At 41.5% G+C, this 21705-nt stretch overlaps 2 protein-coding genes across 5 annotated transcripts in view; one reads left to right on the top strand and one right to left on the bottom strand.

Annotated features, from left to right (window-relative positions):
* The first annotated feature begins 481 nt into the window (after positions 1-481).
* Positions 482-5211, top strand: hspa13 (heat shock protein 70 family, member 13). Its single transcript, XM_080888125.1, has 5 exons — positions 482-649; positions 742-1082; positions 1225-1438; positions 1614-1781; positions 3882-5211. Exons 1-5 carry the CDS (start codon positions 625-627, stop codon positions 4451-4453), a joined length of 1320 nt encoding a protein of 439 aa, XP_080744251.1. The 5' UTR covers positions 482-624; the 3' UTR covers positions 4454-5211.
* Positions 5212-6244: 1033 nt separating this feature from the next.
* Positions 6245-21705, bottom strand: part of gdpd5b (glycerophosphodiester phosphodiesterase domain containing 5b) — a 42855-nt gene continuing 27394 nt past the window's right edge. The window contains exons 4-17 of one of the 4 annotated variants that reach the window (XR_013972376.1): positions 20108-20201; positions 19894-19953; positions 19415-19513; positions 18506-18599; positions 17157-17302; positions 15938-16020; positions 14598-14748; positions 12137-12358; positions 11796-11953; positions 11521-11668; positions 10173-10255; positions 8184-8296; positions 7711-8073; positions 6245-7540 (exon numbers count right to left, since the gene is read on the bottom strand). Coding sequence is in view for 1 of the 4 variants with exons in the window: in XM_080888124.1 (XP_080744250.1) it covers positions 7458-7540; positions 8184-8296; positions 10173-10255; positions 11521-11668; positions 11796-11953; positions 12137-12358; positions 14598-14748; positions 15938-16020; positions 17157-17302; positions 18506-18599; positions 19415-19513; positions 19894-19953; positions 20108-20201 (1534 nt within the window). In the remaining 3 variants the exon portion in view is untranslated. Of the gene's footprint in view, positions 7541-7701; positions 8074-8183; positions 8297-10172; positions 10256-11520; positions 11669-11795; positions 11954-12136; positions 12359-14597; positions 14749-15937; positions 16021-17156; positions 17303-18505; positions 18600-19414; positions 19514-19893; positions 19954-20107; positions 20202-21705 lie in introns of all 4 variants that reach the window. The other 3 variants (XR_013972377.1, XR_013972378.1, XM_080888124.1) reach the window with 3 other exon arrangements.

Raw genomic sequence — 21705 nt, forward strand, 5'->3', positions numbered from 1 at the left:
TGCTTATTTTTATTTTCATGTCTATTTTAGCTTAATTTATGACAGTATGTTTGCACTGAAGCACCGCAGCAATTTCCTAATGTTGTAAACCTGCTCAACATTTGGCAATAAAACCCTTTCTGATTCTGATTCTGATTAAATTAAGGTCTACTTTTAATAGTACTATTGCTAATACTACTACTACTAATAATAATAATAATATTTAGTTAATAATTAATTTATTATATTTTACTTTTATTTATTCATGTTTGTATCGATTGACTAATTTATTTAATTAGTAATTTATAAATAAAAAAAATAATTGTTTCGCCTTTCCCTGATTGGTTAACCTCGTGCATACGTTTCAAAATGCTCCCTTTGCGGTTGGCGTTGCTAGCTATATGGGATTTGTAGTACAAAGCGGCCGATTTCTGGGTTTCTGGTAGCGTTTGCGTAAACGACGTAAACTACATTACCCAGCATTCCCCACGAGCCGTGCAAAGTTGACGTGTATTTTGTTGGTGAACTGAAAATTTCCCGTTTGTCGTCATCCAGTTGTCAAAAGCCGGACACGGTTTCGACACAGCTTTTAATACATTTTTTGTGAATTTTAAGCGTCCGTTGACTTCGTAACGGCTTGTGACGATGGCTGGAGAAATCTCCATGATTGGTGAGTAGAAGCATAGCCGTTTTAGGGTGCTAATTCATGAGCTAATAATGGTTTGGTCCACCTGTGATGCGCGTGCTGTTACCGTCCCACAGGTTCGGTGATTCTGGCCCTGTTCTTGGCTGGCTACCTGGGTCAGCAGTACCTGCCTCCCCCAAAACCCAAGGTGATCGGTTTGGACTTGGGCACCACCTTCTGCTCCGTGGGGGTCTTCCACCCGGGCAGCGGGGAGGTGGAGGTGATAGCGGATGAAGAGGGGAGGAAGAGCATCCCTAGCGCGGTCTCTTTCACCACCACCGCGGTGCTGGCCGGACACGAAGCCGTGGACCTAGCTGACATCAACCCCCAAAACACCATCTACGATGCCAAAAGGTTCATCGGGAAGATTTTTGAGCCAGAGGTCCTAGAGAAGGAGAGCGCTAGGTACCCGTTCAAGGTGGGTCATCCTGGGCTGGGTTTGGAAAGTTTTCAGCTCAGACAGGCAACCAATCTAGCCACCTTTCCTAACTATGTGTATGCAGTGATATTAGATCCACACTTTAAAAAAAAAGCATCCTCTCATCCTTCTCTTGCCATAGGTGATAAACAACAAGGGCAGTGCAGAGTTTGTGATCTCCACCAACCACACCTTCACCGTTACCCCAGAGTTCATCGGCTCCAGGCTGCTGCTGAAGCTGAGGAAGATGGCTGAGCGACAGCTGGGTGTGGTGGTGCAGCAGGCCGTCATCTCAGTGCCTGCAGAGTTTGATGAGAGGCAGAGGGACTACACAGCGAGGGCTGCTAACCTTGCTGGTCAGTTTACTAATGAGTCTCAAGACTGCACATAATTAAACTGGGTTTACAGAGAGCTTTACCCAGTCTTTGAATCCATTACAGCGCTTCTTCTCAGGCATCATTAAAAACAACTCGTACCCCACATTAATGTTAGAAGTGTGTGCACGCTAACTCTTCCTTCGCTGTCTTCCAGGCTTGGCAGTCTTACGTGTGATCAACGAGCCCACGGCTGCAGCAATGGCCTACGGCCTGCACAAGGTGGACGTGTTTAACGTGCTGGTAGTGGACTTGGGAGGAGGGACTTTGGATGTGTCTTTACTCAGCAAACAGGGAGGCATGTTCCTCACTAGGGCAATGGCAGGTAATGTGCTTCACAGCTCCAGAAATAAAAGTTTGGTATAGTTGTAATAAAGTTGCGATAGACTAGCGACCCTTTCCAGGGTGTACCCTGCCTCTCGATAAACCCCACCATTCCTGACTGTAGAATATAATTTTAAAACACCATGGTAACAAACAAGCAACGTTACATGCTTCTATATACTCTAGAACCTTTTTTTATGTTTGTCACACTTAAGTTTCTGATCATTTCATTTATTTATTTATTTCACACTTGGTTCAACAGTTTCAGCAGTCATCAAACAAATGTAAATATTAGACAAAGATGAGACAAGTAAACAAAAAAATGCAGTTTCTAAATGAAGGTGTTTGTTATTAACGAGGAAAAAATACAAACCTACTTGGACCTTTGTGTAAAAGTGATTCCACCCTAACCTAATAACTGGATGGGCCACCCTTAGCAGCAACAACTGCAATTAGGCGTCTTTTACAGCGCTGTGGAGGAATTCTGGCCCACTCATCTTTGCAGAATTGTTGTAATTCAGTCACATTGGTGGGTTTTTGAGCATGAACCATCTTTTTAAGATCATGCCACAGCATCTCAATCAGATTCAGGTCAGGACTTTGACTAGGCCACTCCAAAGTCTTCATTTTGTTTTTCTTAAGCCATTCAGAAGTGGACTTGTTGGTGTGATTTGAGTCATTGTCCTGCTGCAGAACGCAAGCATGTTTCAGTTTGAGGTCATGAACAGGTGGCTGGACAGGATGTTTTGGTAGACAACAGAATTCATGGTCCCATTTACCACAGCAAGTCTACCAGGCTTCTGAGGCAGCAAAACAGTCCCAGACCATCAAACTACCACCACCATATTTTACTGTTGGCGTTATGTTCCTTTTCTGAAATTGTGTGTTACTTTTACGTCAGATGTAATGGGACACGCACCCTTCAAAAAGTTCAGCTTTTGTCTTGTTAGTCCACAGAGTATTTTTCCAAAAGTCTTGGGGATCATCAAGATGTTTTCTGGCAAAACTGCGACAAGTCTTTTTTTCTTTTGCTCAGCAGTGGTCTTCGTCTTTGAAATATGCCTTGCATGCTAAATGACCTCATGTTTGTGTGTTTATTTTTAAAAAGCTGCATAGCTGCTGCTCTTCTGACTACCAAATAAGTGACTTACTGCATCTTGTGGTTCAAAGTGGTGTTAGGTAAGATTACAGGAGTACTGTGTCACTGTTGTTGTGGTGTCACCTCAGAGAAACGTTACGCTAAGGGTGGGGTGGGGGGTGGGGGTGGGATGGGGCATCGATACAGCATAGTATTGCGGTATTTTGTATGGCGACATTGTATTGATACAGGGACATCCATATTCAACATTTTATTAAATAAATGAAAAGAATTTGGGAAGACTGTAAACAAGAGGGCTCACCTCGTGCACTCCTGAGATGATGTTAGCCAAGCAAACTTACATGCAGTCCACTCGAATGTGTTAAAAACTATCCAACTAGCTTTGACAAATCTACCTACTTGTTCAAAGCAAGTTAACAGCTCAGCCACTCAATTAAAAATAGGACAGCAACTTGTTTATGTCTACAAAGAAATTGGTGGCTGCCTGGTGATTATATTGAATATTTTCACATTCTACGACATATTATAACTTGTGGCGACTACATTTTTTGGGTGTTGCACATTCCTGACCACTTTTGAACAAAAGGCAGTTGCACAGGTTGTCTGATAGGAGGCAACCTTTCTGCAAAACAGTTGCAGTCTGACTTGGACGGACTGCAATCACTTTGAGAATGTTAAAGGTTTGCAAATAATTGTATCATTTCTAAATGCAGACAGTCTGGTTGAGTCTTTGGCGATGAGCACAACTCAAGGGGACTTGACTCAACTGGCTGTCTGCTGAATGTAATCTTGTTGTATTTCTGCAGAACAGGATTCCTACTGGCAACCACTTGATACTCAAAAATCCCATCTGTTTCAATCATTACTCGTGAATGGCTGCAGAATGAAAGCACTTACTCTTTTTGATATACTCTGTATTGTGACAGTGTTGTATTGTGTATACTGTACCTCTATACTATCAGTCTATAATGTTAAAGGGCTCTTTTGTTTGTTTGCTTTCAGGCAATAATAATTTGGGAGGTCAGGACTTCAGCCAGAGGTTGCTCCAGTACACAACAGAGCGAGTCCGGCAGGAGTTTGGAGTCCCACCCACCCTCAAGGAGGACATCCACCATCTCCGGCAGGCTGTAGAAGCTGCCAAGCTCAACCTGACCCTCCAACCTAGCGTAACCATCCGGGTGCCCCTGCACCTTCGCACTCTCGACAGCTTAGACAGCTCCACTCCGCCTCCAGTTCTCTTCCAGGCCGTAATCACTCGCACGCTTTTCGAGGAGCTCAATGAGGACCTCTTCCAGAAGATTCTGGCACCTGTGGAGACCGTGTTAGCTGAGGGTCACTTGGACAAGGAGGAGGTGGATGAGATCGTTTTGGTTGGAGGCTCCACCAGGATCCCGCGAATTAGGAGGCTAATTAGTGAGTACTTTGGAAAGGAGCCCAACACATCAGTGGACCCTGACCTGGCTGTGGTCACCGGCGTGGCCATACAGGCCGGCATCATGAGCGGCTCCTGGCCTTTACAAGTCAGTGCCATAGAAATACCCAACAAAAATCTGCGCAAGACGAACTTCAGCTAATCTCTGTTCCAGTGTTTTATTAGTATTTCATGCTTCTTTAATGCGCTTCTTTAACATCTGCTGATGGGAGGGAAAATAAACACACACACAATAAACCCGTCACCAAAAAGCTTACGATGCACAGCGGTCCTTCTGCTCGGTTGTGGAAATCGAGTGGACATCAAAGAAAGCAGACGGTGTACTGAAACAACATTCCTCTACAGCGACTTGTAACATCAGAGGTGAACCGTCTGGTTTCACATTCTGAGTAACAGCTGCTTTTGTTGTGCGCAAACTTGCAGTAAGACAGTGTCTCTGTCACGTATCTGCTGCACCGTTCAGCTTCAGCAGTCGAGGCTTAGTGGCATCAGATACTTAACTTGTGTTCAGGGAACAGCCACACCTTTCGAAAACATCAAGACTAGCCAGTACTGCTCTAGCTATTTATTTATTTATGTGTAAATTGTGTGGGTCTGATTGTGTTCGTGTGAGAGAGACAATGCGTGTAGGTGTTTAATTGACCTTTAATTTGAGTTCTTAATTATGGACATGCCTTTCAAAGGAGCTGCTACATTGTTTGACCTGCTCCCTCAGAGGCCTTCGTCCTGTTCATAATTTTGTAGAAGTCACAGCAACTAAGTGAGACCAGTTAAAATGTGTCCATATGCTTTTAAAACACTCAAATGTAGTGTAACTGTGAGGTGCAGAGTTCAGTCAACAGATGAAGGTACGTGCTGTGGAAAGCCTTCGTTTTTTTTTTTTTTTTTGTTTTTTTACAGTACTGTAAATCATTAGCATCGTGAGAAAAATCCACATAAGGTTATTTGCCTTTAAAAGGGACTGAGGAAACGTGCTCAGTGTTGCACTTTAAGGACTCCACATGTTGACCAATGAGACTTTTTTGTGCAATAGCGCTGCTTTATTTAAATATTTGGGAGGACGGACTGCTTTTGCTGCTGTAGTTCAAGATGAGGATGACCAAAGCGTCACTCATCGGTGCCTTGTGTGTTTGATGCTGAGAAATGTGTTCCTGTCACATTTGGATATTTAAGAACGTGTTTGAACGAGATACAAGAAATTTTTGGTGTATATCCAATTTGGAAGTTCATCTCTGGAAAACAAACAGAAAAGCCGCTCTGATAGTTTTACTTTATTTCGACCAAGAATTCAGTGTGCCCACATTCCTTTGAAGTATCGCAAACTGTTTTTCCCCCCCTGTTGTAATTCATAAATAGGTGTATTCACACCTGCTTTTGTATTTCACATTTTGATGTGTTAGAGCCTCCAGTAAAGATACTGTATGAATCATTTCAATTCCTAACAGGAATAATACCAGGATCTATTTTTATATTGCAACTTTCACCAAGTTTAAGTGTATTTGCCTGAAAATGTCAACAGTCTGCTTTTTGACCTATTAAAAATGAGTTTCTGTCTTCTTCACTGTCCTTTCCTTTTGCAAAGTCAAACTTTTTTCAGTTTTGTATTTATGACTGTCGGGTACTGAGGTGGGGTGATGCAGATGAAGCTCATGTACTCATCTAAATTTTATCTGAGGCCTCTAATAGAAGGCGGAGAAGTTCAGAGAGTAGATGAGTGAAGCTGTAATACCTCCCATTAACATAAATACATTTAAGCTCTGACATACATGAGTTACTCAAAATAACAGTTTCACTTCTGCCAAGTGACCTTTACCAGATAACTTAAATAACCCTTTTTAAGATCTTAATGAGGACACTGCACCCTTCTGAGAATTATTGAACCTACACGCTTTACACTTATCCAGACAAACATGATTTCAAAAGCTGTGCAAGAGAAAAGGGAAATATAACCCAAAACACTTTGTTTTATTTCATTCCTTAAGACTTTAATTTAGAGTTTATAACATTTGCTTCTGAGGCACAGTAATACCCAACATAAGAAAACACAAAAAGGTAATCATCTCTTGACCTGTTCTGATACCAGTCGTATCCCTTAGATTAACTTGCAGCTTCATTTTCACATTTGGTGCCCACTTCATCTACCTCACAGCGGTCAGTTTCACAACAGCAACCAAGCTTTAGATGCATTTTGTTCGTCTGCACTGAAATACCACAAGACTTGACTGCTGTACTTGAACTCAAAGGCTGTACAGGAAGTGAAATCTAATAGGACCAGACTATTGCTAAACTGTCACGTAAGTTCAGATGCCTTTGTGGGCTAGAGCATCTCACGCATTAATCACCTTTTACATACAATTACACACTCAGCACTGCACACATTTATATACCCAGTCAGAAAACACATAATACACATTAAAAATGTACATTCACCATTTACCATAAAAACAGGAGCACAAGTCTCCCCCCCCCCCCGGACCATTTAAACCAGGTGTACTGGGAGCACAGCTCACATGAGTCAGTAGAAGGGATACTTAGAGTTACATGCATTGGTAGGACAGCAGGGCTCTGAGCCTCTATCAAAATAATTCTCTTACATACACCATGTGAGTTTGTCACCTGGAGGAGAAGGCAGGACTTCTGTAAACAGCTTCTGAATTTTTTTTTCTTTTCTATTTAAATATAAATATTACTGTTGGTAAGTTTACTATAAACTACAGCATAGTGCTGCCAGGAGGCAGGATACAATGGGCTGTAAGCTATTAGCCCCATGCTGCGACAAAGCCACAATAAAAAATAAAATTCATCTGAAGAATATCTGATGGCGCTTAAAAGAATGAACTGCTTTGGAAAATTAGCTCAAAAGAAATAAAGAAAGTTGATCTTTGTAAAGAAACAGGCCATGGGAACTCAGAGGAACATTTGGAAGTGAGAGGAGGAGGAGACAAAATTCAATCAGTACAAAGTGCTCTTTGAAATTGTACAGTATGTGTGAGGGGGAGGAAAAATAGTACTATTTACAGAGTATACACAAGGATACTGCAGTCTGCCGGTTAATCGGGGCAGCAGAGGCAGAGAGACACTTTTACACTGATAAACTGGAATGACGGGATCGCCGAGTAGTGTTGTTTTCATCCTGTGAGGCGAGATCACTGGCTGATGCCCTGATTGGCGTAGTAGTCGTAGCTGTCTCCATAGAGCTCCTCGGCACTGCCAACTCCGTTCCTCACCTCTGGAGGGCGCCAAAGGACAAGAAACAAAACAACTTGTTTCAATGATACATTTCCAGCTCTTTCTGACCTCTTCTCATTTACACAAACATCTTTCCCCAGCAGGTTAACAACACTGAAGGATTGGAAAAATGATAAAGAACCACAAACAGCTGGCACTTACATCACTCACCTTTGACCTCCAGTACCAAGGGCTGTCTACACAGACTGGGACATGATTTTCCCCTGGCAGGATTTTGGGGGAGGACAGATGTGTGAAGGGATGGATGGATGCAGGTATGATGATGGGGAAAAATGGCAAAGTAGGCAGAGAGGTGGAAGGTAACAAGGGATGCAACGGATGAAGGGAACAAAGGAAGAAGTCACTGCTTGTGAAGGATGAAAAGGTGCTGAACATCACACGGAGGATGTAGGAGGGAGGCTGTTACTGGGGCTGACCTTCAACATGGAAGAGAGGAAGAGGAGGACCAAGAAGATTTACAGACACTCAGATGCATGCTGGGATGGACTGGCATGCTATTTGGGCACCTGAAGTCTAAAAAACAGGTTATGGAGGTTCAAGAGCCCAAATTAATGAAAAATAAATAAATAAATAAAGACTGGTAAATAATTCAATTTTTCTTTATTTCACTGCACGGGCCTTACCAGAGAAAATAAGTTTCTCCTTCATGACGTTGATGTCTCCACTGGACCTCCTGACCGCAGCATTCAGCATGATCTGTTCAGGGTTGTAGCTGCGCATACCGCTCATCCGATACCTGCAGTGTTTGCACAGGCTGCATCAGAAATCACCACGAGACACAAGGACACCCTAAAGACAGCTGCACTGGATTACAGCCTGGACATTTCAAATTGTAATAAGCAACCTGGTCTGTGTGCATGCCTCACTCTGTTAAAATGTACAGATTGGAACAAATTATGTTCAGGAATTGTTTGTTTGATACTTCACATGCTATGATGCAACATCCAACCGATATCGGTCAAGTGTATGAAGTATGGCGTTCAATTTGGAGGAAAAAAAACAAACGAACAAAAAACAGACTTCTCATAGTGTGTATATATGTATGTATAGGTACTGATCGGGTTTAATTGTAAGTAATAAGGTAAAAGCATCACTCCTTTATCTTTGGAAACACTTGAACGTATTTCATTAAAGATGTGCATTTTGCTGGCAAAATGATCATTTAATTAATGAGTCAATATTCACCGCTCTACTGTTCTCTTAAAATATACTGTCACTCATAGAAAAAAAAAAAACAATGTTTCGTTAACAATTAAAAACATATCAACTATTTTCTTATACAAGTGGTTTATCACTGTTTTGTCTTTGCTAGATTATCGTTGCTGACAGGCCACTGATTTCATTTCCTGCCTGCCACAACTTCATCCTCGTTTTAATGAAAACAGCCCCGATTTCAATTCAATTAACTTGGAAGCATTAGTCACAATGAACTGTGACTAATGCACAGAAGCATTTAGAGACACAAACAAGCCAGGATTCAGAAAGCCAATCCTGAGGCCTTTCCTGGATGAATCGAGAGCTCCAATTCATTTTGGACATTTAGTCGTTAACTTATTAAGACTGATGAGACATTTAAACTCTCACTGTGGACTATTTTTTGTGCTGTGTGGGTAGATTACATTTCATTTGTTTAGCAGAGGAGAATGAGGATGAGAAGTCGTCGCTGTCATAGAGGAAAGCACAGCAGCAGTGCAATACATCCATTCAGGTGAGACAGAGAAGAAGGTGAGAATAAATATAGGAAGTGGAACTAAGGTGGAGAGAAAAAATCTGGATGAGATGGATGATATAGTAACAGCAGAAAAAAAAAGAAAAAAAAAAAGAGGAAATCAACGATGCATCAAACAAAGGAATGATGGGTAAAGATTATGAAAGGTAGAAAGGTGGTGAAAGGAGAGAAGACTTTGGGTCAGGAGAGGCGACCCAGTTACCTGATCATGTGATAGCTGAGAGAAGATGCCAGAATGCAGCAGGAGGAGGAGGAAGAAGAGCATGCAGGTCAGGCAGAGGAGAAAGGACGAGGAAGAGGCGGAAAGAGAAAAAAAGGACAAAAGAAGGCGGGAGACAAGAGATCAGTTTAGAAGCCAGCAGAAGCTATTAAATAGCTCCAATAATCAGAGCAGACTCATTTTGAACCCTTATTGTGGAACAGATTAATAAATAAATCAATGCCCTTGGTGCCAGTGATGACAGGAGGACAGGCCATCTGTCTCTGGGGTCATCAGAGAAACAAACAAACAGCACTTATAACACAGCAGAAACGCAGGGCAGGGAGTGTGAAGGGCTTAGCAAAGAGAAAACACGTTTATATAAAAACATTCACCCTTCTCCAGCCTGGGACACAACAGAAATACACATGACTGCTTATAATGCCACAAAACAAAATGGGTTTTAAAGAGATTCTCATTTGATTAAAAAACAGCATCATTATGTAGGAGCTGCTGATGTGTTCCAGACAGGGAGATGTCTACTGAGTAAATGTGTTTGTCAATTAGCAGTAATGAGTGTATTTAAGTGTGAAAGAGGAATAACACACCTGCAGAAAAATAGAGGAACATTAGCTGTTGTGTAAGAGCTCGCTTTAATGATCTCACTGCTGTGTGTGTACTTACTTTTGGAAAATGAATATGCCTATGACTACAGCGAAGGAGATGAGGTCTGCAGACACCCACGCCAGGCAGTACACATTTGGTCTCTGGAAACACACACACACACACACACACACACACACACACACGATAGATCTGAGTTTTGTCTTGAAGTCATTTACAGCAGGATCCATCACAGGGTGGCGCTATATGCCAAAGAATACAGTTAATTTCAGCTGAATTGTGCTGAACTGTTTTTTTCTGAATAAACCCACTAAAATAACAGTTTTTTTAAACAAACACTGACACTGTCAACATTATCATTTACTACAAACATAAATGCAAATCTCTACTTCCTTCCCCATTACCTTCTGTTGGTCTTAATGACAACTCATAGCATATTTGAGAGGATATTTTTCACAGTTGGGTTTAACAGACAGCGCCGCAGATGCTACGAAAGCCTAAACTGTCCCTGAGCCGTAGCAGTGAGCTGGAGGTCATGTCCACATGTTGTCATGCAGAGTTCCCGTATGGTGCCACAGATGGGGGGAGCGGTTTGGCGCGCTGCACATATGAGGGCGAGTGGAAGGATAGCAGAGAGGCTGCCCATGTTGAGAAGTTTCAACAGGAAGACTGAACTAGAAAAGAATGACACTACAGCAAACAAGAGTTCAGTTCAAAGCTAGGCTCTCCTTTTGATATCAATCAGTAAAATCTAATTTAGTCAAAGAGAGGATGAAGCTGAAGGAGAGGGAGGTTAAAGAGGGCCCTCGCAGCCTTTACAATAAGCATGTATCTAGTAGCTCCCTTAATTAGGTCCAAATTAAATTAAGATACAGGTGGGCTCCACTCGAGTTGTAGTAGCATCTTAAGGACCACTGGTTGAAGCAGGATAGAGCCAAGCTAATCAGTGATTGCTATAACTGAGTCTCTGAATACAATTTTATTTAATTTTTTATTTGTTTGGCACCAATTAAAAACAGGTAAAGAGCCTTCAATATTAGAGAGAAACCTCAGCAATCAGACATGAGTAAAAGTAAGAATTTTAAACAGTAAGAGATCTACATGATGCCTGCTGGTTGGAAGAAGAGGCTCAAACTTACAGTTTATAAATGGGATGTGTCATTCTCTTTGATTTTCTATAAATTAATAAAACACCTGCTGAATACACATATTTTAAGACACGTCTGCAACAAGATTTGGAGAGCAGAAAAGGTCTGAAAAAATCTCAATGCAGTAAAGGAGCAAGTGGGGGGGGAAAAGGAAATCATTCAAATAGAAGATCAGACACCCCCCCCAAAACAATTAACTTAAAAGCAAAATGTGAACCCAAAAGACTTATATAAAACTACTGTGTGTGATGAGTCCTTACCATTAACCAGATGGGGTAAGGCACCTTTAGGAGGACATGCGGGGCCTCTGAGGAGACTGATGACACCCCGCTGCACCAGAGCACCGAGTACAGCCAGGGCTCGTTGACTGTGTAGAGGGTGAGATTGATGTGGGCCTCGGAAAAGTTCCTGGGAAAAAAGGGGGAGAAAAAAAAAAAAAAAAAAAAAAAAAAAAGGAAAACATTCAGGCACTTATAAATCTTTGTGCTGAAGCTGCAGACTGATAACACAACATCAGGGCTGTGTGTCTTCCTACCTGATTTCCTCTCTACTGACTTGGTTGTATCTGAGCAGCAGGCTGCTGATGCCGGACTGCTCCAGAACTTGAGGGCTCCGTTTCACCACTGAGGTCTGGATCAGATCAGGTGCTAGCTGTCTCACCTGGGCTCTATTGTCATCAGGCGTCCACATCACCTGGACACGGCACAGTACGTCAAACAGTTACAGCTTTGAAACTCTATCACCAACACAACTATTTTTATAGGATTTGCATTTGAACTCATTCGTTTTGCATGTAGCATGCAAACAAAGAAACACCAGACATCACGCAGTGAAAAAGAGCAAACACACACTGCCATTTAATCCCTATATAACTACCAGGCTTTGAGGAACCCCAGATTGCTGCACAGCTTGTAGTGTATCGTTGATCCAGCTGTCGTAGCAGGGGTGCTTGGGAGGAGGTCTACGCAGCCTGAAAACCACCGTGCTGTTGTGATATGAGGCTAGTTCTAGAAGCTGCTCCAGGCTGCACACGGTCTGGTTGGCGATCCGTTCCTTCTCACGTTGAAGCAGCGTGTTCACGGTCCAGAAGGGGTCATCCTGAAACATCACACACACAAAAAAAGGAAGAAAAAAAAAAGTGATCATCAGGTTTACAGTTTAAATGAAAGAAAAATACAGGTTACAATACAGCTTTATAACACTTTTATCAACATAAAAACTCAAAAGATCATTCAGTACATCGTTGGAGGACGCCACATTTCTCGCTACACTGCTTACTCCCTTTGGAGAAGATCCTGAGAAGATTCTTTTAATCTATGATAAGATGCCATTTCACTTTTTTTGACTAGAAAACACTTCATTTCTGCCTTTTATATATTGGAGAATACATATACACTACAGATTAGGTGATGAAAAATCATTGTTGAAATTACATGGAGTGGTGGTACGGCTTTTCTTAGAAATGCAATATCTATCCACACAGTGTGCACACATGCAGTGTAAACACAAGACGGGAAAGTAATGAAGATTCAAACAAATACAGACAGCCACATCTCAGTCTTTGCACATCATGGTCTCACCTCATAAGAGCTAAGCTAAAGAAGGAAACATTTTAAAGCAACAAACCTGCACTTTTAGACATGGACAGATTAATGAAAAAGCAGTCCTCGAGTGACGGCTGTTTCATGTACGAGGATGACAGTGAAACATGGCACTCATCGCACCGCAGCTCCCAGTAAAGCTTTGGTGAGTGTTAACATTTTGATGAAAGCCAACGACATCATGAATGATCTAGAGATGGCACGATACCACTTTTTTATGTCCGATACCGATATCATAAATTTGGATATCTGCCGATACCGATATGAATCCGATATAGTGTTTTTTAATCAACAAAACTGTTTTTTTAAATATCTTGCTGCATTTTGTATAAGTTCATACTCAAGTTTAAAACAACAACTACACTAAAGCTATTCTGTTATACCTATATGCAAAAAAAAAAAAATTTCATAGTTCAGCAATACTGATCAATCTAATAAACTTAAACCTACACCATCCTCCCTATTCTGGTATTTTAAAGAGTACTTAGCGTAAATATTAAGCAACCTAACTAATAGGGTTCCAACTCCCAGCAACAACAAAAATAAATAAATAAATAAAAAATAGGGAACCACCCCTCACACTCCACCTCATGATGCTTAATCAACGTAATCAACCTTAATTTGATGCAGTGTGGAAAAAAAATGCACAGAAATCAATTATTTTTCAAGAAATATTAAATAGATTCAACATCTTTCTTCAACAAAATTGCAGACTGCACAGATGGTACCTTCCCAAAGGAAAAAGTACTATAGCTTACTAGGGTATATATATATTAGACTTAATAGTCACTATATACAGTAATTGACTTCTATTCATTTTACATCAAATTAAAACTTTGGGTGTAAGATTCGGATAATTATTTATTAAAAGCTAGACATTTTAAATGAAAATAAGAAAGAAAAGTATGTCTTTGTGCCCCCTTTTCCCTGTTAATGCCCTATCGGCCCCCCTGGCTAAACTTTGCTAGATCCGCCCCTGCACAGTTACCAGCCGTCAGCTACGTAGAAAAAGATCCTCGAGTAGAAAGTAATATTAAATACATTCTAACAACAGCTGATCAAGCTTAAACGTGCTGCTGTTGTTCAGCCGCTGGTTTCCTCTTTCTGGTGCAAAGTGGGCCAAAAACAAACCAGAGAGACGGACTCGCGACAGAAAAGCTGATCAGCTGATCGTTAAGCAGTTTCATGATTGAAGTAGCAGCCAGAAGAGGCAGTCGCTCCATATATCGTTTGGTAAGCTTAACGCAGGAATGCTTTACAAACATTCAGAGATAGACTTACACACTTGCTTTACTTCTCTCGGGGATAACTTTGTCGGAGATGAAATGCCAGGTTGCTAGCGAAGCTCCAAATGCTATCCAGACCACTGACAGGTCCCGCATGCCACAGCCGCTCTATCACGTGATGCATACTGCTCCGACGTGCTAACGTTCTGAGGTGAGTTACGGCGTGTTGCAAGTTTTGTGAGGTGCTTTCATGATATTTAATGGATCGGATTACATTTTTTATTTTTCTCCGATATCCGATCCAGTAATTTAGGTCAGTATCGGACCGATACCGATACGTAATATCGGATCGGTCCATCTCTAGAATGATCAATGTGCGATGCCGTATAGCATTTATGGCTCACTGGGATAATGGCTTTTGTTGCACATCAGTGCATCCCGGCACGCTAAAGCTAAGACTACTTTCAAATAAATTCACAGATTTAGTCCTTATTAGAAACCAAGAACTACCTTGAGGAACCAACGTCCAGCGTTGAGCTGCTGCAGATCCGTCCAATTGAAAAGTGAGGCTTCGTCCATCTGTCTATCTGGAAAAACCTTCTCTACGTCTGTGGTCCTTCGCAGGGTAAAGTCACGCATCAGGAAAGGAACACCATCCATGCTAGCAAACAAAAGAATTAAGAAGTAATTAATATTTGCAGCTGATGTGTACGAGAGAGATGAAGGTTCCGAAAATAGCAGAGAAGAGATAAGAGCTGAAATCGTGCCAAAAAAGGAAAATGCTGCTGCTGACCAATATGTGAATTAAAAAAAAAAAAAACCTGAGCTCATATCAAGATCATTTCCAAGAAAAGACAAAAGGAAAAAGCCCTTCCATTCTCTGTATTTGTCGTTCAAATACTAATCGGAAAAACAAACTAAGCATTTGACTAACAAATATTCTGCTAACACATATAGGTGGGTGTTTGTCTGTGTTTGAACTGTTAGTTTCCAAAACAGCATCATCATGTGTGGGGAAAAGAAATAAATAAAAATCATGTTCTATAGTATGAATGCGTGCACACATGAGCATTTGTCTCCAGTCTGCTTCAGGAGTGGAGTCTCTTTGTGGATCTGGCTGTCATCAGGTCTAATTACTCAGCACCGTTAGGAGCCCACCTGTCAGCAGCCTGAACATCACACACCCATTCACCTCTCTCAGGACCACACACACACACACACACACACACACACACACACACACACACGATTGCTTCAAAAACATCTAATCAAATTAGGATGCACTGACGGTCTTAAAACACTCTGCACTATGAAATGTGGCTCTAAAACACAAACACACACTTTGTGGCCGGCATCACTCTCCACCTCCACACAATCACTCATCCTCCATAGCCGTACATGCATGAGTAGACATGGGCACCCACTATTCATCATATAGCACGGCCACTGGAGTATCCACCCACCCAATTTCCTGCCTTCCTCCAAGTGTGCCTCTCTGAGCTCAGCCCGTCTTCATTATGTTGGTAAAATCATGCAGGAATTGATAACTACGGACTGCTACTATACTTAACAGCGGTATGTTCAATGCATAATGCCTAAGATTGTCCCTTTGGTATTTGGAGTACACAATAATAATAAAACAAAAAACAAAAAACAAAATCCCAAGCAGGTCTAAATGTGATACGTGGTCCTGTGTGACGTTAGTCCTGAACTGATTGAGAAATTTTTGAAAAGCCAGTGATTGTGATAATCTATGAAACCCAGTGTGTGTGTGTGTGTGTTGGGGGGGGGTACTAAACCTTTTATTTGCTTTGCTTTATCATTCTCTTGTATTGATTGTATGTGCGTACCTGATAGCCACGTCAGCCTCCAACCCAGTGACGTTCATCTGCAGCGCTCGCTGGAAGGACCAAATTGTGTTCTCTGGAGCAAGCTACAAACACACTCACAGTAAAGGACAAGCACAGAAATTTTTTATTTATTTTAACATATAGCCCCGTAACAATGACCTAACTTCTGACTTTTCTGAAGTTGGAGCTACATCTCTTGATAAGAAAATGACACAGAGAAAACGTTTTTACATGTATTTATAAAGCTTTCACACTCTGTCCTGTTCACAAAATAATACACACTCTGCCCTCTGAACACAAAGGATTGTGTGTAATGAAAAAAGTCACAGCTGCAGCTTGCCCTTTAACTCTTCTGGTCGAGGGTATGATCAATACCATACCATCACTTACTAGAATAGTATCATCCTATGAAAGCCTGTCAGTAAAGCTACTTGCCTGGGAACCACAGGAAAGGAATGATGCTATAATCAATACAGAGTGATTCTGGGACAAAGAGTCCAGTGATGTGATCACTGTTTCCCAGTGGGAGTCTCACAGCCTTCCACAGCCACTCCTAAATTTAGATTCCACAGTGAGAATCAATTGCCTTGCACAAATAGCACAAAAATCTGGGTGTGTTTTTGAGCGTGTGCGTGACTAACTGTTCTGAACAACCATCTTCTCGTTCCTTCTAACAGTTGTGTAATACTCAACAGTACGTTTTGCCAAGGGCTTAAATTTGTCTGCAGGTGATGTTAAGAAGCAATGGCATTAACCCAAGCACATAAACCAATCATGCAAAAATGCACTTTGCTTACAGATCATATGTTAATGTGGCTAACCATTCCAGCTCCAAGTAAGAGTCTAACTGGTGCTTAAAAAAAAAAAACTACAAACAACACTTTGTCTTTGGCTGGGTTACACCGCAGTCCAGAAGAACATGTAGGTATGGAGCGCTCCCAGCTCACATAGTTTTTCTATTTTTCAGTTGCACACAAGTTAATATGCTGACACAGTCCTTTTGTTTTTCATTCAGAAAAGTGAGAAAAACAAAACAAGGGACTAATATAAAAAAAATAACAATATAAAGCAGCACAATTTTTCCTGGGACTCTGGGAGCCTTGCTGCTAAGCCAATATCTGGACTCTGTATGTTACTGTACGAACATGTACATCAATTTATTTATTTATTTCGTTTTAAATTCTCATTCAGAATGGAAGCTGGGCATCAGCTGACTCACCATAGGGGCTCCTTGATGGCCAATAACAGCAGGGCGTGGTTTGAGGGTGGCTGGGTCCATGATGCAGGGAGAGGTGATATGTAGGGGCACCACGTAGAGTGCTAGTAACACACTGACATACAGCAAAACCACCACCACCTGGAACACTGGAAGAAGATATGCAGCATCAACATAGTTACAGTTGTTAGCTGTGATATAATGAAGTCTAGTTTGACTTTGGGGAAATTTGCTTTTATGATGACTACTGTAAGAACACTCCAATAGGAGCATAGCATAATAACTGGAACTGGGGAAATGGGTAACACAAAATCTACCATTCAGCACCTCCAAAGCTCACCAAACAGCTCATTATACACAGTTTGTGAAAGATGCTAGGTGCTAGGAGTGTGCCAAAATCAGTTACCTGTGCAAAGGCAGTAAATATCTGAATGTTCAGCAGTGCTTAAAACTACACAGTGGCCAACAACACATCCATCGGGGCCATAGAGATTACCCTGTGTCCAACTCTGTATGAGTGTGTAATGATGGCTCAAAGTGGGCACCCACACACAGGAATGTATTTGTTTCAAGGTCAGCTCCGGGGCGGGGTTCAGTAGCCAACTCTTGTTACACACAGGAGACTCACACAACCCTCATCCACCCTCTCACTCGCACACACACTCATACCCTCTTTGATATTCAGTTGCTGTTCTGCACTGAATAAGATAAATTTTGCCAAGACCTTTTCACCTCATCAAGTATATATAAAAAAAAAAAAAAACCTCAAACATAAACATAAAAAATGAAGCCAACAACTAAACAGTCAGGCAAGTTATTTTCCATCTTTCAAAGAGACAAGGGCAAATTCTCTTGAGCAATGATCATTTAGATGTATCAGGTTTTATCACTAAAGACACATTTATCTTTGAAAAAACAATAACTTGTAAGTAATTAGCACTTAATGATATACCATTAATGCATCAGTTTTTTGGTAGCCAACACTGTGGCTCCCCCTTGTTCAAAATCTCAAAATCATAAATCACAAAGACTTTCAAGTTCTTTTTAGGTGTCTGCTTTACAGACACCAGTGGCAGTGAGAGTGAGGACAGAGCACACATTCAGAGCTAACGATCCCCACAAAGAGTCCTGAAATCAAGGACAAACAATTCAAAATGTCCTGGGTGGAAAACATCACATGAGACCGGAGGAATGTTCGTTATCTTGGACACCCTGGGTGGAGGTCTTGGCCTCTTGTCTACATAGTGTTAATCATTCACAACTCCTCCTGTGTATGTGTGTGTTTGATCTGTGGCTGATGGTAACGTCAGGTAAGAATGGACTTGAATGTTGTGTTACAGAAGCACACATACTCATTTTTTCTGCACGGGTGACCTGTCCAGCCACAATCCAAGATAGTGCCGTGACTGCGGCGAGAGCCCCGATGTGCAGGAACGGGCCTGTAGCCTGAACAGAGGTGTGAAACAGAAATGAATGCGGGGGTATGTAGACAGAAAAGGTTAGAGAGAGTTAACGATTGAGTAGAGGAGGAGAGAAACAAAGACAAAGAAGACAGAGAGACATGGAATTACAGATATTATCTGGAGTTGAAGCACTGGCAACACTATTTAGAGATAATAGCTGTAATTTGTAATGGCATTTAATTTTAATGGCCACAGTTGGAGTGAAATCATGTGTCCACTTCAATCACACATTTCTGGTGGTGCAACAATCCCAAACGGACACACTAACTATAAGGTTATTTAAACTTCTCTGATGTAATTTAATTTTAGAGACACTGCAGTTGCTGTAGTACCGCATAGACAGTTTACATGATTACATATTCCTCCAAATGGCAAGCAGCAGAGTATCAACTGCTACAGCAGGCACACAACGATTATTTTAAAGGGACATTAAAAAAAAAAAGAAAAAAAAAAAGCTGTATATGGATGTACAAGATGGACCGATTGTTGTAGACACTGATGTGTAGTGTAGGAATTACACCAGTTTAAATGGGCATGTGCAAACCTCCACAGCACTACAAAGGAGAGACACTTCAGTCCACCCTGGCTGTCTCTGTGAAAGAAAACTGATTATAGCTCCATTACTGAGCCATTATTATATCAAGGCCGACAACCTCTGGTCAAAGTGTTGGTTGTTGTGTGAAAATAACACTGTGCCTCTCGCCTGTGGATCACAACACTCACTTTAGTACGGAACCTAAGCACCAGCTGTGATGTCTACCCATCACAAGTAGTTTAGGGTGATTTAAGTCTGCTGACCTGCAGGGAGATGGGGATGACATCCCACTCTTGCGCCCATGTTTGATTGACAGATATGACCCCAATGATGGTGGTGAGCAAGGCAGCAGTAACTCCTATCTGTGTGGAGAAAGAGGGAGAGACACCAAAAGAGGTTGTTTGTTTAGACACACATATGCACCAGAATAACCCAGAGTAGCTCGCAGCTCTTTCACATCTCAAACAGTGTTTGGTAACTGTATTTGATTTGCTGACAGCATTTCTGAACAGCTTGTTTTCTGGGATTTTGCAACTCTGCTGGGACAACTCCAAACTATAAGTTGGGAAGTTCAGCTGATCAGCAACGATTGGACACAGCGACACACACAAACACTAAGTAAACACATAACAGAGTTAAAAATACATATGTAAAACTCGCCCGCCCCCCTCCCACCACCCATTTTTCACAAACCACACACAGACACATTAACAGTTGCTCAGCTTCACATTTGGCATGTTACCTTATGAAGCCAGTGCAAATTTAACTGCTGCCCAAGTGCAACGTGGCAAAGTGCTAAAACCTGAAGAGAAAGACAGAAAGAAACAAGAACAAGGTTCAGAACAAGCCTGCTGCCTTACAGATCTCAACTTGCTAATCGTTGTTATGTAAGTGGTTACCATATCTGGCAACACATGAAGACAATTTTAAAATCTCTTCAACGATATGTGACTCACAATTAGAAAAGCAATATAGGTGAAGCCAGCAGCGGTGGTGGCTAGGATGGGAACAGTGCCATCACTCCACTCCCCAGAGCGGTTGTACAGGAACCTGCAGAAACAAGGATAACAACATTTCTTGTCTTCATCACACCTAATAAAAAAAGGGTGTGAAGGCTTGTGAGAATAGAGTGTCAGTGTATATATGTGTCCCTATTTTCTCCCACCTATTATCGGCCGTTTTTCTTTCTTACAAAACAAACATGACTGACAAACTACCAACAACATTATGTTAGATTAGCTGCAGAAGTCCACAAAGAAGCAGACTTGTACAAAGAGACAAAATGATGCAATCTACAGTTGAAACATGACATTGATGTAGAAAGCTGAAAATGGAAACTATTGGTTTACTAAAGGTCTCTGATTGACAGGCAGACATCAATAAAGTGCTCTCAAGCTTTGTGTTAGCAACAATAATGCACAGACTCTGCACAGTGACCACAGACACTGTTTCTGTGCCACAGGGAAAATCTGACAAAAATAGATTATGTAACATTATTAATGGATGGTTGGACAAATTATTGAGGACTGGCTTCTGTTTTATGGGATGCTTTACTATAACATGCAACTACATATAGCTATATATAGACATAAAAATATACGCATGCTACTCTGAGTTTAAATCCTCTGAAGAGTGACACTGGGTGTAACACCAGGTCCACAGCTGCAGAGAAAAGACGAAGTGCCTGAATGTATTTGTTTCTGTGCATTTCTTTGGGTGTGGGTGTGCACATTTTTAAATGACAGCTAGGTCCTTTACATTCAAAGTCTTGTGCATGATTCTAGTGGCATAGAGCCACAGCAGGGTCACTTAGTGCAGATGCTCCTCAGCCCTTTGTGAATGCTTTTTATGCTACACATGGACAGAGATACTCCCTGCAGCTAAATCACTCAGTCATAAAGACAGGGATGGCAATTGCTGTGATCATCTCTGGAAATCCCACAAAAGCAGGGTAAAAAGAAGGAAATTTGCTATAAAGAGGGATGGCAAATGTCTATTGGAGATGTAAATGTGGATAAATACACACAACTTAGACAGCAGATAAAACTGGACTGTCTGCAGAGCTCCAAAGAGGATGGCAAACATAGCCAAAGGAAAAGGTCAACAGGGGGCATTGTAGTCTACTACAGCTCCATATATTCTTGGATACTACTAGGGTTGTTTTGCATGACTCAAAAATAATTCTTATTTATCCTGCCCTGGGTTTGGTGCAGCCACTCAGTTCAACCACCGTCTGGAACAGCCCGTTTTAGCTCCCTTTCATATAACTTTCTACTGTCTGGCTGCCCCTCGCAAACTCGATCTAAACAGGAAATGGGTGAGCTGTGCACCTAAGATGGTCATTTTAGGGATATTTGCTTTCAGTTAAACTGCAAAGGACCATGAGTGGAGAAAAAATAATAAAAAAAAATCTACCCAAAACTAGTCTGAGGCCTTTAGGCCCATTTTAAGGCCCAGCTTTGTTACTTATTGTGAATCAAAAGCTGGGCCTTAAATGAAAAAAGAGCTGGGAGATCACTGAAAACTACAGAGGTGAAGAAACGAGGAAAGGTAA

Source organism: Rhamphochromis sp. 'chilingali' (genome assembly GCF_963969265.1).
Source record: "Rhamphochromis sp. 'chilingali' genome assembly, chromosome: 8".
Classification (NCBI taxonomy): domain Eukaryota; kingdom Metazoa; phylum Chordata; class Actinopteri; order Cichliformes; family Cichlidae; genus Rhamphochromis; species Rhamphochromis sp. 'chilingali'.